The following is a 17,335-nucleotide window of genomic DNA, read 5'->3' as shown; positions in this document are numbered from 1 at the left end:
CGTGAGGACGTGCAGAATCCTGCTTTTGTCTATTCATTGAACCTAGTGAAGCGATCCTCAAGTTGCGTTCTGGAAGTCTTTATGCTCTCTCATTCTGGGATACTTTAATTCAGCCGTGCCCTGTTCTGGAGTTTTAATATCTGCTTTGGTCACGGCCGTGCAAGTTGCTTTAACGCCTATTCGTGAAGCGGCCGTCATACGCAATGACATCCAAGTGCCTTGCCTGGCTCTCGTTTCAATAAGTCCAATTTACTCCTCGAAAATTTGTAGTCTGAAAAGACTGCATCTGAACAGTGTGATTTCTCACCATCTAACCACTTCATCTGCGTAGATCGATGCTGGAATTACGTGCCGAATCGATACTTGGTCGGACTGAGCTGCTGGAGCTGCGCCTACGGCGTGATCTCTGATCGTTCGGGCTCAGTGGATTGAGACCTGATTGGCGAGCAAAGAGATTGAGAATGTCTGTCAATGAGATGACCCCCGTAAGGCGACCTGAGATACGGGCTCCTGGAAGTGCGGCCGCCGAAACGGCTGGGAAAGTCGTAGCAACACTTGGTGATGCTGGAGTAGATACTGCGGGAGAGGATAGAAGTGCGCTGGAAATTGAAGAGCTTGCCATGGATGGGGTTGGTAGAGGTGTTGCTGATGGAGATGGAGATGCTGCTTCCACGACCCACATTCGATGGGATCGAGTTGCAACAAGCTTGGCGACTGTATGTGCAAGTGTAGAGAAAGGAGTGACGTGGAAGACTATATTGATGTTAGACGAGAATGTGAACAAGTAACAGTATGGCTGCTTACCTGGGAACGAGTCTTTTCCATCTCCAATGCCGCGCTCGCTTAGGATCACAGAAATGAAGTGGATACAGCTTGACTTCAATAACGGCAAGCTGCTGCTGTTTGTGAGAAGTTTAACATCTGCAGTAGAAATGTTGCCAACAACATTTAATGCGTTGTCTACCACCGCGACACTTGTGAGTCCTTCATTACTCATTAGCTGGAGCGCGTCCGTCAAAGACCGGTCACCACTGGACATGTCAGCACTGTGAAATATTGCCATCCCGAGACACGTACTTTATGGAGATAGTTTGTGGAGTTCCGACACCAAGATCCCTCAGAATCACAGGGTACAAGGCGTCAATAGCAGGGAAGCTAGTTGCGTTGTCCCATAAAAACTTGACCACCTTCAACTGACTAAGTATTCCAACTACTTCCTTCGTACCGTCTTTGCAAACGAGAATTCGGTGTACGCCACTAGCAAAGTGCTCCATTGCCTTTGTCAGATCTTCCGACTCTGCTAGGGTTATGAGAGGACTCTTCTTTGCCAATGTTTGCATGTCTCGAACTGGGATTAATGCTCCTTCTCTAGCCTTCTTGGCTAGGGCGTCAAATATTTCCAATTGCTCCCCTTCTGGGCTTGCAAGGCCAACAACTACCAAAAGATACGCATTGAGGTCACTGTAGTCGAAGGTGCCGCATGCACTCGAGTCCTCGGATGTCTCACGGAGTAGGATAACGTTTGGGGGTCCGAGTTCGATTAAAAGCTTCAGAAACGTCAGGTACGGTTTCAGGTAAGGGAATGATGTCCAACCTTTGTAGCCTGCTCCACGCCATTATCTAATTGTGCCCATCTAACTTCTTCCTTGTTTACAAGCTCACCAACGCGTATTTGTCGCCAATCCCTGCCAGCAAATCTCGGGTCCGCGGACTTTGCAACTGGCGGATGGTTTAGGAGTTCCTGAACTGCGGACTGAGGGAAGGATGGATGTCGCTGAGATCTAGGTGAATGGCGCATATTCTCTGCAAAGCTGGAGCGATGGTTGATTGTTTGACCATTATGCGGGGGGCTGGCTGCCCCTCCTCCACGCTCAGGACCTGGGGATTGGGCGGGGTCTGCCATTCTTGCTGTGGTTATCCTTACGGAGGCAAGACCGATGAGAAGGAAAGTAGACTTGTGCGAATGAGATAGAGTTGTTTATCAATCGAAGACTGATGCGGCGGTGGAATTTTGAAGAAGGAAGCCAGGGAGCAATATCGCGGGGTCCAATGCACGGACCCCATTTGTTGAATCACATCTACGGTCTGTACCTACCTACAAGTTTGTATGACTTATCACAAAGATCACTGTGGCAAAATGGATTGCAGAAATCATGCTCCACGAGAAGCCGCCATTGGCATGCTAGATAGCATGAAGATCTGAGTATTGAAAATAGCTCCTGTTTTAGCGGTACGTACGGAGGTACACGGTACTAAATTACCCCCCCCCCCCCCCCCCCCCCCCCCTACCCCCCGGTTTCAGTGTCAGTCTTGTGCTGCTCAGGATACACATGCTGCATTGTGAAGTACCATAACTTGTAAGGAGTCAGATTGATCGGAACATGCGGCTTCGAGAGGTCAGATTTTCTCATTAGTCCTTTGATCATAAGGTATAAGCCTCTTAAAATTCCACCAGCAATGCGTTGACAAGATGCCAGACAATGAAAGACTATTTACTTCGAATCTTTAGCGGCATTGATTGGCGCAGGTATGTGCGCTATTCCCTACTCGGCTACTACGTTGGCTTCAGCAAGGGGAACTTGAAGAAGCCCTTTTCCTTCCTTACCTTATTTTGTTGGCGGTGGACCAGAGAGACATGGCAAATTTGGCTTATTCAATTGCTAATGACCAAGAGCGATTGGATCAATCAATAGAAGGTGCTGTACATAAAGCAGATACTTACGGTTTGCCCTGTAGCCCACGCGAATAAGTCGTTTGTCTCCTAGCGCCAAAAAGTGAAGGGCATGAACATTTTATTCGCGCCAGAACAACAAATGTTTGACCCCACTACAACCCCTCTACACACCACGTCAACAAGAATATCTTGGACTCGGTTAAACCTCTTTGTCATATAAATTTCTACATCTCTGCGGTGTGTTAGATACAAAGACTGGGAAATCGGGGCACAGCTCTATCACTCTCCACGAAAGCCGCTACACCGCGCCGACAGTGTGCAAAACAAAGGTACGACAACAGCGATCACCCAACTCCTTTGACGCTGGCAACAGCTCTCGCGCAAGCCAAGTCTTTGTTTCTGACACTCTCCAGCAACGGGCTACGAATCCACGGTTTCCGGATCGCGCACCAATTTCTATTCCACGCGAGGGGCATTGCTTCCAGATCGCACAACGCCCTCATACGCGCCACATACCTCCGACTCTTCGTATCAGAGCCCATTAAATTTCCGAACAATGTCGGTCCTCCCAGCAGACGTGCATAATGAGCTTGCGCAGCTCCTTGATGCGCTGCAATCATCCGACAATAGTGTCCGGTCTCAAGCGGAGGAGCATTTGGCCAACAACTGGACTGCCTCGAAGCCGCAAGTGCTCCTAATGGGCCTTGTTGAACAAATTCAGGGCTCCAATGACCCAACCGTGAGAACCTTCGTTCAATGCATTCCGTGAGACAACTTACTAACCTGGTGTGTTCTCCAGACCCGTTCATTTGCTTCGGTCATTTTCCGTCGTATAGCCTCCAAGGCTCGCAAGCTTCCAAATGACTCGACGGTGGAGACTTTTCTTTCTTTAGAGGCAACAGACGGATACGTTATTCGACAAAAACTCCTCGAAGCCTTGGGTACGGAAACTACAAACAGCGTCCGGAACAAGATCGGTGACGCAGTTGCGGAAATTGCCAGGGAATACTCAGATAACAGTATGTTTGTTAGAAGGATTTACACCGAGGGATGGAGACTGACACGAGGCAGAACAACAATGGCCCGAAATTCTAGGGGTTCTCTTCACACTTAGCATATCAAAGGAAGTCGGGCAACGTGAGATTGCATACAGAATCTTCTCTACCACTCCTGGTATCATTGAGAAACAACACGAGGACACGGTTCTTGCAGCCTTTACATCTGGATTCAAGGACAGCGATGCCGGAGTATGTTATCATTATAGCCTTCTGCCAACGACAGATGCTAACATCGGATAGGTTTGCCTTTCTGCCATGGAAGCTTTTGCATCTTTCTTCAGAAGCATCAACAAGAAATCGCAACAAAAGTACTACGCTCTTATTCCGGAAGTTCTTAGCATTCTTCCTCCACTTAAAGAGAAACAGGAGTCCGAAGAGTTGAGCAGAGCGATTGTGTCACTAATCGATCTCGCCGAGGTTGCACCAAAAATGTTTCGACCTCTCTTCCACAACTTGGTCCTCTTCAGCATCTCGGTTATTCAAGATAAGGAGCTTACGGACCAAGCCCGTCAAAATGCGCTTGAGTTGATGGCTACTTTTGCAGACTACGCTCCAGCAATGGTCAAGAAGGATGAGACATACACAACCGATATGATCACACAATGTCTCAGTTTGATGACAGACATTGGCGTGGATGATGACGATGCGGCAGAGTGGAACGCGTCCGACGATATGGATCCAGAGGAAAGTGACCTGAATCACATCGCAGGAGAGCAATGCATGGATCGATTGGCAAACAAGCTCGGTGGACAGACTATCCTAGCACCTACATTCAGTTGGCTTCCAAGAATGATGAATTCGGATGCATGGAGAGATAGACATGCAGCTTTGATGGCCATCTCGGCTATCTCAGAGGGCTGCAGAGACTTGATGATTGGAGAACTCAACCAGGTGTTGGAATTGGTAGTCCCTGCACTGAGAGATCCGCACTCCCGAGTTCGATGGGCCGGATGTAATGCTCTTGGGCAAATGAGCACCGACTTTGCCGGTACCATGCAAGAAAAGTACCACCAAGTCGTTGTTCCAGCTATCGTCCCAGTTCTCGATTCCCCAGAGCCTCGCGTTCAAGCTCACGCAGCTGCCGCATTGGTCAACTTCTGCGAAGAGGCCGAGAAGAACATCTTGGAGCCATATCTCGATGACCTTCTTACCCACCTCTTCCAACTGCTACAAAGTCCTAAACGCTACGTCCAGGAACAAGCTTTGTCTACCATTGCGACTATTGCCGACTCGGCAGAAGCTGCTTTCTCCAAGTATTATGATACTCTCATGCCCTTGCTGTTCAACGTTTTACAGCAGGAAAATACAAAGGAACTTCGCTTACTCCGAGCCAAAGCCATGGAATGCGCCACTCTCATCGCTCTTGCTGTTGGCAAAGAGCGACTAGGAAACGATGCCATGAACTTGGTTCAAACCTTAGCTACTATCCAGCAAGGAATTGTCGATGCCGATGATCCCCAAGCACAATATCTCATGCATTGCTGGGGTCGCATGTGCAGAGTTCTTGGCGCAGACTTCTTGCCATTCCTTCCGAGCGTTATGCCACCACTCATGGAGCTTGCTAGCGCTAAAGCTGATATCCAGCTCTTAGACGATGATGAGCAAGTCGAACAGGTCCAGCAAGAGGAGGGCTGGGAGCTTGTGCCCCTTAAGGGCAAAGTTATCGGTATCAAGACAAGCACTCTTGACGATAAGCATATGGCCATCGAATTATTGGTTGTTTACGCCCAAGTCCTCGAGGGCGCGTTTGCTCCATACGTTCCTGAGGTTATGGAGAAGATCGCATTGCCAGGTCTTGCTTTCTTTTTCCATGATCCTGTCCGTGTCGTCTCTGCTAAGTGCGTGCCACAATTGTTGAACTCGTACAAGAAAGCATTCGGCAATCCATCAAATCAGCTCAGTGGTCTTTGGAACGGCACGATTATCAAACTCCTCGAAGTTCTCAGCGCGGAGCCAGCTATTGATACTCTTGCTGAGATGTACCAATGCTTCTACGAGTCTGTTGAGGTTATGGGCAAGGATTGTCTTACTCCTCAACACATGGAAACGTTCATCGATTCGGCATTTTCAGCACTGGAAGACTACAAGGATCGTGTTGCTGCACGAGCAGAAGAGAGATTGGAAGGACAGCAGGAGGAAGGCGAAGAGGAGTCCGAAGATATAATGTTTGCCATTGAAGATGATCAAACCCTGTTGTCTGATATGAACAAGGCTTATCACTGCATCTTCAAGAATCACGGCGTTGCATTCCTCAAGGCTTGGGAGCGTCTTCATGCTACTTACGAGCAGTTCCTAAAGAGCCAGGATCCTACGCAGCGACAGTGGGGTCTTTGTATTATGGATGACGTTCTTGAGTTCTGTGGCGACCAGAGCTGGAACTATAAGGAGTACATTATCGAGCCTCTGGTCGCTGGTTGCCGAGACTCTGCACCTGCTAACCGCCAAGCCGCTGCATATGGCATTGGTGTCGCCGCTCACAAAGGAGGTCCACAATGGTCGGAGTTCTTGGCTCCAGCTGTTGACCTCCTCTTCCAAGTTACACAATTCCCCAATGCTCGTGGAGATGACGATGTCTACGCAACAGAAAATGCGTGCGCAGCTATCGCTAAGGTTCTCCATTTCAACCCTTCAAGTCTGCCCAACCAACAGCAAATTGTTGTTCAATGGATCGATACTTTACCCGTCGTTAACGACGAAGAGGCTGCGCCATATGCGTATCTTTACCTTGCCCAGCTGATTGAGCAGTAAGTCAATACTTCCCCTCTCTGCGGCTATTACTAATTGCTACAGACAAAACCCCGCTGTTATTACCCAGGCTGGAAAGGTCTTCGGCTTTATTGTTCAAGCTTTGGAAGCCGAGACGGTTCAAGGTCAGAATGCAACGCAAATAGTTGCGGCTGCAAAGATGTTGCTCCAGACAGCTGGCTTGGATCCAGCCCAAGTCTTGCTGCAGTTCTCACCCGAGACGCAACAAACAGTGCGTGCTTATTTTGGTTGAGTGGGAAAATAAATGCTAGCCGGGCTGGACGGAGTTGTTGGTGGACTGGTGGATATGACAGGAAGGGACAAGAATGATGATAGAACGATTTGATACCACACTCGCACACCTTGTCATTCCTTTTGTGTGTTTTTCTTTTGGAGGATGACCAGGGGGCAGGTCATCATTTAGCATAGCGAGAGTTTGAGGCTATCGTCTGATATGAGATTGCTTGTGGGTGGCGTGGCGAATCATTTGCAGCTGGCGCAGGGCCAATCTGAGCGAGACCCTTTACCGCAGAATTCGCAATTAATCATCCGGACCTTTCCCATCCCCACGTTCTCAGTACTTATAAGAGCCCAACGCCGTGCTTGAAAGAAATTGAAGGGAGCGCAGTGGACCTTTAGTGACAGCAACATGTCGTGGATTTCTTTCTCAGCCGCAGCTCTATAGGTAGATCAGGGCTCGCAGTTTATGCAGCACACGAGATAGATGGAAATCTCTTGAATACGATGTTTGTGTCGGAGACGGGCTCGTTTGAGAGCCGAAAGAGTGGGGAAGCTTTGCGCGCCAGCTGAGCTGTGCGGGATTCTTGTCTGTACCTATGTCTCAAATCAATCCGACAACCTCACAGACATCTCTCCTCCACTTTTTACCTCACTCAGAGACATCCACTCTCACAATATCATTTGATCGCGCCGCAACACCTGACAAGAAGATATCTCTGATCCAGCGACGTCGATATACCGCCTTTCGAATCGTACGAAGCGCGACCCGAGCGTTCCCAGCGTCCCGACAGAGAGCTGCTGTACCACGTCTGGGAGCCAGGGATCCCTACCATTGTCCTATCATAAACCTCACCAAGCAAATCTCCAGAGGGACAAGGCGAGCCCGCCTCTTCCACTATCGCACCCTTCCCCTCGACATCTAATACCGAACTTCTCCGGTTGTAGCGAGTACTCCGCAGACTTGTTTGCAACCTCTCGCGATTTGGTAGCTCCTGTGGTTGCGCCCTCGGACCGTTGAAGGACAACATACCCGTTCTTTGAACAGCCCCCGCCACCAGCCATCTCAACAGCCTCAATTTGGCAACAAAATACGCGCATCATAGCGGCAGCTGGTATTGAGCTACCTGGAACTGTCATCTTTGGAGTGGGGGAAAGGTCGCTTCGACCTGGAACGATCGCAGGGTTGAGAGCAGCTACAATCAACTGCGACGCCACCATTCATGATACCAGACACCTTGACATCGTCCTTCTGCCGACACTCTGATGAATTCGCTCTACGGGTTCAATATACCAACGGTTGAGGAAGACAGTCCGGAGTGAGTACGGACAGATGTTGGGATTATGAACAACTTCTTTTCTAGCCCGTTCTCCCAAGAGGACCTGCAGCAGCGGCTTGCACAGCGACGACGAAATGGCCCCTCACGAACATCGAGTATGACAATGGTGCCGCCGGCCGCCTCGCCGGATAACGAGGGCCAGGTTGATATGGGGATGATGCCTGTTGGTGGGGAAACTTTGGACGACATCATAATGCAGAACAACAACGAGATGCAGCGGCGGCAGAGCATACCGCAAGCGTACAATCCGCAGGACATGGACCGCCGAGGGTCAATGATGGAATTCGGGACAGCGAACGGCTCTCTGAATGGTTATCAGTTTGTGCCTCAGACAACGGGGCCTGGTGATCCGCAAGGACATATGCGGAGACACTCGGAAGATGAATTGTCGATGGGTGGCGGATATGTGGATATGTCTTCTGGTATGAATATGTCTGGCCAACAGATGGGCTTCTCATCTTCCATGCCGATGCAAGACAATCTGACCATCAACACGAACTCCCAATACGCCCCCATGACTACGGAAATGATGCAGAATATGATGGGATTTTCGCCAATGGGAATGGAAGGCATGTCAGAGGAAGACTCGAATGCTATGAACATGTTTTCACCGTCAAACTACCAGCAGAATTTCGGGAATGGTAATATGGATGGGATGCAAGGCAATTATATGATGCCACCGAGCATGTCAGATGGGCTGCCAACTCAGGCTCCAAGTATGAGCGGTGCAGAGGAGCTCAACAACATGGTTCCCCCCATACCAAGTCAAGTCGGCGCGGAGAATCCTACGGTCGGCTCACCTTCAAACATGGGAATGAATCAGAATGCGCTTTCTTATAACTCACCAGTTTCGGGCAGACCACCCGAACTTTCCAATCACAACTCTTCTTACAGCATACCACAACCCCCAACGCCAGTGTCAGGTCCGGATGCACAACAAGAGTTAGAAATTGGGCCAAAGCCAGAGCCGAAGTCATCCGGCTATCACGGAATTTACTCGTCTAGTGGATTCGATATGCTGGGAGCTTTGATGAAAGTAGCGACGAGAAAGAATCCCGAAATCGACATTGGCAAGGTCGATATGTCATGTGCTTTTGTTGTATGCGATATTACACTTTACGACTGCCCAATCATCTATGTCTCAGACATTTTCGAGCGTTTGACTGGATACACAAAGCATGAAGTCAAGGGTCAGAATTGCCGATTTCTCCAGTCGCCAGAAGGCAAGGTCGAGGCCGGAGCTCGGAGAGAATTTGTGGATAATGACTCTGTCTATTATCTCCGAAACAGGATACACGAGAAGAAGGAAGCCCAACGTAGTTTGATCAATTATCGTAAAGGAGGCCAGCCATTCATGAACTTGCTAACAATGATACCCATCACTGGAGAGGATGATAAGGAGATCAGATATTTTGTGGGATTTCAGGTCGATCTTGTGGAGAAGCCTACAGCCGTGGAGACGAAGAACTCGAGTGGTTTGTACACGGTGGATTATTCGCAAGGAGCTTTGCCGAGATACGTTTGGAACCCTCCGGAAGCGAGTCGGCCTATGGATGGTGGCCAGACGATCAGTCGGGATGATGTGTCTACAGTGTTGAGCTCTATCAACAGCAGCTCGGAATCGGAATTGACTAAACGGATGTGGGACAAGGTGCTGTTGGAGAATACAGACGATGTTGTTCATGTCCTGTCTCTGAAAGGCTTGTTCCTGTACCTGTCGCCATCTTGTCGTCACGTTCTAGAGTACGATGCATCGGAGCTTGTCGGGACTGCGTTGTCATCCGTCTGTCACCCCAGTGATATCGTGCCTGTTACGAGAGAATTGAAAGACACGTCGACGGGAGCAGCAGTCAATGTTGTATTCCGGATCCGACGAAAGAAGAGCGGTTACACATGGTTTGAGAGTCACGGTTCGCTGTGCGTTGAGCAAGGTAAGGGTCGAAAGTGCATCATTCTGGTGGGAAGAGAACGACCCGTTTATGCACTTCATCGGCACGATATTGAAGCAGCAGGGGGTATTGGCGAGAGTGAGATGTGGACTAAGTTGTCTACCTCGGGCATGTTCTTGTTTGTCTCATCGAATGTGCGGACGCTCCTGGACCGATCGTCTGAAGATCTTGTTGGCACTAGCATTCAGGCTCTGATGCGTGCCGAATCAAGAGTAGAATTCGGTCGCTCCCTGGAAAAAGCGAGAACTGGAAAGCGAGTGACCCATAAGCATGAGATACTGAATAAGAGAGGTCTTGTATTGCAGGCGCAGACCACTCTTTATCCTGGCGATGCCTCTGAAGGCCAAAAGCCAACGTTCCTCGTTGCTCAGACCAGATTATTGAAATCATCCACACGTCAAGTTGCTCCTACTCTTGGCTCGCACGGGTCCAAGTCAGTAAGTCCGATACAACGAATGGATATGACTTCTGAAGAGTCGACACCTCACAGCCACGTCTCGGCTTTGTCGTCGAACCTCAGTCAAGAGTTAGTGGTTGCTACTCACAGGACAGGTGCATCTACATCACTAGCCACTACAGGAGTTATTTCCCAAGCAGGTGGATCAGGGCTACCGATTGGATCGCAAGATCTCGCGTTAGCATCGGAAGACAACATTTTCGACGAATTGAAGACAACTAGATGTACCAGTTGGCAATTCGAGCTTCGTCAAATGGAGAAGAGCAATAGGTTGCTTGCCGAAGAATTGGCGGCCCTGCTGTCGAGCAAGAAAAAGCGCAAGAGGAGGAAAGGCGCCGGACACCCACACCGTGATTGTGCGAACTGTCACACGCGAGTCACACCGGAATGGCGACGCGGACCAAGCGGGCAGAGAGATCTATGCAACAGCTGTGGGCTTAGATGGGCTAAACAGGTGAGTCGTAGTAATTCTGAGCAAAGTGGCACCGTCCGACAAGTTGGGAAGGACTGGTCACAGTCCGACTCTTCCACGTCGCGAAGTTAATGTGTTGCGCGCACTCCCGGCTATTGTTTGTGTTATATTTTCAACTTCGACTTCGGACATTGCGAGGTGACTGCGATGCAAGATGTCGTATTGCTTCGATTGCAAATGACCTTGTCGCTACTACACCTGAATATTTGTGTCTTACGCCTCGTTCTTATACTGCTTTCTACCAATACTCGCCGTCTGCTATCTTGTGCTACAATGTTCTGTTCTGTCCTGTTCTGCTCTGTTTCAAAACCACGTTTTGTATTCCCATCACATTTTCCTACCACCATAGCACACCGTTTCCTGTTTATCACATCTCTCATTCCTTAATGCAACCTTGCTGATATCCTATCCTAAACAGACCGGCCGTGTCTCCCCCCGCAACTCCACCCGTGGTGGCGACGGCTCCAAACAGTCTCAAAACTCCTCCTCACCAGTCCACTCCTCTCCTCTTCAACAAGAAGTCTCGCAGAACCAACTCGGCAACCCGAATCTCAACTTCGACAAGGCGACACACGGCGATATGAAGGGCGAAGGAGGAGCTGCGGTCCCCGAGAGTCTTGGTGGGAGGAGTACGTTTGATAGTATGCCGGTTCATCAGCCTAGTCAAGGGTATAGAGAGGGCGGGAAGAGGAAGATCACGAATATTGATGAGTCTGATGAGGGCGTTACATGAGAAGTGGGAGGGTGACGTGATGAGAACATTTTGATCATGGTGTGATGCTATGCAATCAGTTGGGATTATATGAAATGAGGGGAGCAAGACTTACGTGATCTGCGAAACGCACGATGAATGACGACGAAGGCGCGTGGGGATTTGCGGGTAGGTGGTAGGCTTTATGGTTGATTGATGGGAAAACTTTTCTTCACTTCCACATTGCTCTGCGACTCAAGCGGCTGCGTTTGGTGCATTGCACAGATTGGCTTTGGGTTTGGATTCGGGTTTGGTATCAGGGTCAGGCTGGGCGGGATTCTTCTTTCCATCGCATTACATTAAATTACATTTATACCTACTCATGATTGAGCTGGACTGTTTCCCGTCCTCCTTGTTGTGCAAGGTGGCAGTCAATGTATATCTTATCCTTGAAATAAGGGGAGGGAAAGGAAACCTCCATAAAATTTGATCAATCTTGCATGTACGTACGTGTGTATGTCCAAGCTCATTAAGGTAGGATGAAATGCCCAAATTCTGTTGTCCGCCAGGTTCGAGAATTGAGTCTAATCACGTGCAGTGCTCCATTTCGATACCAGCCCCAGCACTTGCAATCAGCAAGGAAATTTAATGGACTTCTTTGTTGCAAGTCGCAGTTGCCATCGATTCGGCACCGACTGCTTTGTTTTATTTCCGATCGAACTCTCTGGCCAGAGGGACTCGGGGAGGCTATCAAACCGGGGCCGACTCGTGGGATGTCGGTATCGAGCTGACACTCCCAATTTTGGGAGAGCCGCTTGTGTCTTTTAATGGACAAACTGGACGAGTCAAAGGGTGAAAGTCGTTTCAGAATCTGGATTGGCTAGAGTTTGTCTAGTTTAGTTGAGTCGTGAGATCGTGAAGGGGATTTATGGATTGTGAGTGTTAGTGCTTCTGAGCGAATCGGCCCGGCGCTGAGTTCTTGGCTGTTCGGTTAGGGACGAGTAAAAGTAAATAAACTGGGTGGTGCTGTCATTGTCGCTCTAACTTTCACAAAGGGGGCTACGTGGTGTTGTACTACTTCTCTACAGAAGATAACACAAGCCATGAATCACATGGTAATTATGTATATTAATACCAATTGTACTGTCTCAAGCCGCTCCATTGCTCTTGCTTACTGGCCAGTAAGGATGGGAGCTTGATCCTGATTCTCACTTGTTTTGTAGCTGGAAACTTTCCGGTACTGTAGCCTTTTGCTTCTTCCTCTAACTTATATGACTTAGACACAGAGATCAGAGAACTCTCCCATCGAACACGAACTCTTAGTTGGATAGTCACTTGAGTCTGAACTCTTCATCCTAGCTTTTTTTGGTCCGGAATATAGCATTGCTATCGAGCGCAAGCCTGATGGATCGAACTTCGCCTCGGTTGAGATCATTGCATCCCTTCTACTTCAGTCATATAAAGAACGCGAGTTCCTCTTCTCGGAATACTTTCATTCTCACCTAGAAAATCCCATAAGTGCACCAGCTTTTGACTGGAGACCCAATTGGAACTTATCGTCAAAACATTTATCTCGTCTGCCCCAAACCCTTCTCTACTTTTTCAGCAGCCAATCCCACGCCCGCGCTACAATTGCCTGATAACCAAAAGTTTTGTTGCACATCGCAAAATGCAGACAAATTCCACCGCATTCCTCTTCCAATCATTATGCCCCACAGTTACACAGACAGGATGTGCACCTCCTGCAGATGTGAACCCCTCGCTTCCCATGAGCCAACCACAGCCACAGGATTTACGCGTATCACTTCTTGAGGAGTATCTATCCAATCAGCCCTAATCTTAAGTTTTTGTTGCACATCGCAAACTTGTGCGAAAAGCCACCACTTTTTTCTCTTCCAATCATATGTCCCACAATTACAGACAGCTGAACCCTTGCGCCTATCCCAGCCAACCACACCCACACTCATAGAGTATCCACTCTAGTAAATCAAATCCCGTATTCTGTCCAACCTTTACGGCAACTGCACATCGCCATATGTTGAAGTGAGCTTTTACGGGTTTTTTTCTGCTCTGGCTCCAGGATCAGTTGTATCTGAGTTTCTCCTGGCTTCAGAGAAGTGTATGCTTCAATTGAGTATACAGATTTGGAAGCTCAAGTACCATGAAGTGTTTGAAGATATTTTGTATTACAGTCTATTATTCAGGTTGTGCTACTTGCCGAAGCTCTCCATGTTTTCTATGCGCCGCCCTATTACCAATGCTCCCAGGTCTACCAGCCTTACAGTCTATCCCAATTCCCATTTCATTTTCCCATGCGCCTTTTCTCCGATCTCCGGATGCTGTGTTGCAATTTTTGAGTTTCGGGCTGGATTGCTCAACCCTGCCTGTTGTTGTGTCGAATTTTTTTCTTTTGGATCCGTCTCTTCGCTTCGCATTGTCTCGCCAAAACTCCCCTCCAATGCCCGCACCTTTCATCCTCTTCATCTTACCCACTAACAGATCAAGGACATTATGTCTCATCCACTCCTCCATCATCTCGTCTCATCGTAGCCGCCCTTCCAATCCACTTACGGCATACTAACATAACTCCTCGCCCTCTCCAAATCCGCCTCTGCTTCCGCATCAGCCCCCTTCTTTCCGGTCTCCTCATCATCACCACTATAAGCAAAGCGACTCCTCTTCCGAATTTGCGCACCATAAAAGTAGAACACGTATGGAATCGCACAACACGCCAAACTGATAAAAGCTAGCAGCGAACTCGCACACTGGTATCCCAAGCGATCATACATCTGCTTCGTGAACAAGACCGTCGCAGCACCCCAGAAAGAACGGATAAGTGTCTTTGCGGCGAGCGCAGATGCCGCTTGGTGCTGGTAGGAGTCCACGAGGTAGTTGTTGGCTGAGTTGTAGAGGAAGATGAAGCCGAAGCCGACGGGGAAACCGCCGAGTGCGGGACCGACCCAGGTGAGATGCGGGTAGGATGTCCAGGCGAAGATGAAGAGGCCGACGGGAATGCACCAGCAGGAGATCATCATGGGGATGAGGCGGGCTTCCGCGGGTGGGCTGCCATTGTGTTTGTGGTAGAGGGTGAGGTAGTGTTTGTTGACAAGGGGAGCGCAGCATGCTGAGGCGACGACTCCGATTGCGAGGGGAATGAACATTAGACCTGTGATGCCGGCGCTGTAGCCTTTGCCTTCTTGGAAGACGATCGGGAAGGCGACGAAGAACATGTATAGGAGGCCGTAAAGGACGGACATGTACAGGGCCAGTAGAAGAACGATGGGTTCCAAGAAGAGGAGTTGGAAGGGTCTGATGAGGAAGATCGACATGCGTTCGCTGAAGGGGCGGAGGTCAAGATCTTGCTCTGTGATGTGCTCCTTAGAGCCAGTCTCTGCTCGCATCTTCTTAGCGCGGGCGGCGAGGATGGTTGGAGCGTATGTTTCAGGGACGGTGAAGGTTATCAGGACCCAGACAACACCAGCCATAATGAGTTGGATCCAGTATAGCCATCTCCATCCTGTCGCATCTGCAAGGAAGCCACCAACGAGAGGACCAATTGCTGGGCCGATGAAAGGAGCTGCTGAGAAAGCGGCCATGGGAACACCCCGCTCTTCAGTTTTCCACAAGTCGGCAAGGGTTCCACCTATGATGGTGATTGGTGCTGAGAAAGCGATACCGTCGATTGCCCGGCAGACGAGGAGGGTGGTAATATTGTCTGAGACGGCGCAGGGAATGATGAAGATGGTCGCAACGAAGAGTGTTGTGGCGTAAATCATTCGTCGACCGACTACTTCTGACATTGGTGCGAATACCATGGGGCCTGTAAGGATTAGCTCCAGATTCCCGAGCATTAAGAAGTCTCGGAGGGAGATGCAGCGGACAGAAACTCCTCTGAAATGTGTGACCTACCAACACCAAATCCAATAACGAACAAAGTGATAGAAAGCAGAGCAACTTCCTCAGATACTTCGAACTCCTTCACAACCCCAGCAATATCCGCCGTGACAACCGAAGAAGCGAAGGCGACGACGAAACAAGTAAGTGCAACAATCATCGTGATGTACCACTTGTATGCTTTGCTCCAGTTTTTGGGGTTCTCAGGATCGTTGAGCAAGAATGTGACGAGCTTGTAATCTGTCTTTCCGTCTGGCGTAGCAACACCAGCGTCGATTTCTCCAGCCGATGTCTCTTTCGTGTATTCTTCAAGGTTGGCTTCATTGGTCATAGTACGGTACGGAAGGTTGATGTCGAGTTCGGGATCTCGTCTTGCTTCTTTGTGAGATAATTGTGAGCCGGTACGGTGTAAACCCGGGCCAGATGTACTTGGTTGACGGACTCGAGAGTCATTGGTGTGTGTTTGGGCAAGTGTTGGTGAGGCGGTATTGTGCGTGATGGGTTGGTACAAACGGCCCGCAGGCTCAAGTGGTTCGGTAGGAGTAGACATGGCACTCAGCTGTCGGATGATATCTTGTGATTGCTCCACTAGACTGATGGTATGCAATGTCGAAAGTAACTATAGGCGGCGATGAAGTGTGAGAACCTGTTTTGATGAGACACCAGATCTACCACCATCGTGGGACCGTGTCTTTATATATGGAAGAGCGGCACCAAGACCCACTACACCAAACTTAAAACCTTGAAGAGGCACGATACCAAAACCCTCATGATGAAATAAATCCAGATGTATTGGAAGCGGACCGAATTACGACGAGCGACCACTCAGATGCTGCAATGTCTTGGCATCAAGCGGCAATATCTCGCTGAGTTCGAAGATATGAACCAACCAGACGCAAATCACCATACGAACAGGACCATGTCTCAGGACTACCTGGGATCTGACGGCTCGCACAGACCTCATGCTGTGCATATGAGTTTGAGAACGAGTGGTCGAACGGAGGTTGGGGCTTGGATGTGATGATGATGGCCATCTCTCGATGAGGAGTATGAATACACACTTGGGTCATTCAATTGCTGCTTGGATGTTGAATTTGCTCTGGAATTGCGCACCAGGATTACAACGGGCATCATGAAATGCATTATTGATGTTCGTACCTTTAACTCGACGACATGAGAGGCTCCCTTAGGAACCTCCTGTTGAGTTTAATCAGCATCGTACGTCTTGCAGCGCTGGCTACGTCACTGACGAAACTCCAGATAACAGAACACGAAAAAGAGGAGGAAAAGAAGATTGGGTACATTGTGAAAACTGGACGGCGTTCCACTTGTAGAAGCTGGATTATTGGTAAAGATTGGAAAAAGGTTATCACCAGTGGGGCTATACCTGGATGTTTGTTGTTGAGGGTGAAATCTTGACATCCGCTTCCACCAACCGAGATCCGCCTTAAGGTTACGCCGAGCACGAGCAAGACCAAGACCAACAAGCGAGAAAGCTTACTGTAGGAGGTAGCCTCGGCAGCTACGTACCGGTGCCCGGGTTTTGCTCCCGATTTCGGGCCGCCGGTGTCGGCCGGTAGCTTTGCTATGATCTAGGTACGGAGGGTAGGTACATTTCTTTCCCGAGGTATGGACTACATCTGAATAGCTTCAACAATCAACATTCGCAACACCAACATTCGTTCCTCCTTCTCTCAACGCCTCATGTTTCCATTTCGCCATCGCCTTGCTGACGGGACGAATGTCTGTCCGACTCGCAACCCAATGCACTTCGTATGCAGCCACCCGCAGCCACAAGTGCGGCGCGGATATCAACTT

At 49.3% G+C, this 17,335-nt stretch overlaps 4 protein-coding genes across 4 annotated transcripts; 2 read left to right on the top strand and 2 right to left on the bottom strand.

Moving 5' to 3' along the window:
- Nucleotides 1-319: 319 nt before the first annotated feature.
- Nucleotides 320-1,903, bottom strand: SDS23 (cell separation during budding; the record flags this gene model as incomplete). The annotated part of the gene is made up of 4 exons (XM_058500259.1): nt 320-753; nt 805-1,031; nt 1,078-1,547; nt 1,595-1,903. The coding sequence occupies 4 exons, from the start codon at nt 1,901-1,903 to the stop codon at nt 320-322; spliced, it is 1,440 nt and encodes a 479-aa protein (XP_058350095.1).
- A 1,327-nt stretch (nt 1,904-3,230) lies between these two features.
- Nucleotides 3,231-6,730, top strand: ONS95_006783 (uncharacterized protein; the record flags this gene model as incomplete). Its single annotated transcript, XM_058500258.1, has 5 exons — nt 3,231-3,413; nt 3,474-3,693; nt 3,746-3,921; nt 3,973-6,476; nt 6,523-6,730. 5 exons carry the CDS (start codon nt 3,231-3,233, stop codon nt 6,728-6,730), a joined length of 3,291 nt encoding a protein of 1,096 aa, XP_058350094.1.
- Nucleotides 6,731-8,058: 1,328 nt separating this feature from the next.
- Nucleotides 8,059-11,665, top strand: WC1 (blue light receptor; the record flags this gene model as incomplete). The annotated part of the gene is made up of 2 exons (XM_058500257.1): nt 8,059-10,914; nt 11,351-11,665. 2 exons carry the CDS (start codon nt 8,059-8,061, stop codon nt 11,663-11,665), a joined length of 3,171 nt encoding a protein of 1,056 aa, XP_058350093.1.
- Nucleotides 11,666-13,699: 2,034 nt separating this feature from the next.
- On the bottom strand, nt 13,700-17,150 carry ONS95_006781 (uncharacterized protein). The gene is made up of 3 exons (XM_058500256.1): nt 16,676-17,150; nt 15,533-16,616; nt 13,700-15,443 (listed from the first exon to the last, which is right to left on the bottom strand). Exons 2-3 carry the CDS (start codon nt 16,065-16,067, stop codon nt 14,191-14,193), a joined length of 1,788 nt encoding a protein of 595 aa, XP_058350092.1. The 5' UTR covers nt 16,068-16,616; nt 16,676-17,150; the 3' UTR covers nt 13,700-14,190.
- Nucleotides 17,151-17,335: the final 185 nt, after the last annotated feature.

The sequence above is a fragment of the Cadophora gregata genome (genome assembly GCF_030347475.1).
Source record: "Cadophora gregata isolate MNR1 chromosome Unknown scaffold_18, whole genome shotgun sequence".
Taxonomy (NCBI): Eukaryota; Fungi; Ascomycota; class Leotiomycetes; order Helotiales; family Ploettnerulaceae; genus Cadophora; species Cadophora gregata.
This window is presented reverse-complemented; position numbering and strand designations above follow the sequence as displayed.

Coding starts and splice junctions, on each gene's coding strand:
- ONS95_006781 (XM_058500256.1), bottom strand. CDS start 16,067: ATGTCTACTCCTACCGAACCACTTGAGCCTGCGGGCCGTTTGTACCAA. Junction 15,444..15,532: donor CGTTATTGGATTTGGTGTTG/GTAGGTCACACA, acceptor TAATCCTTACAG/GCCCCATGGTATTCGCACCA.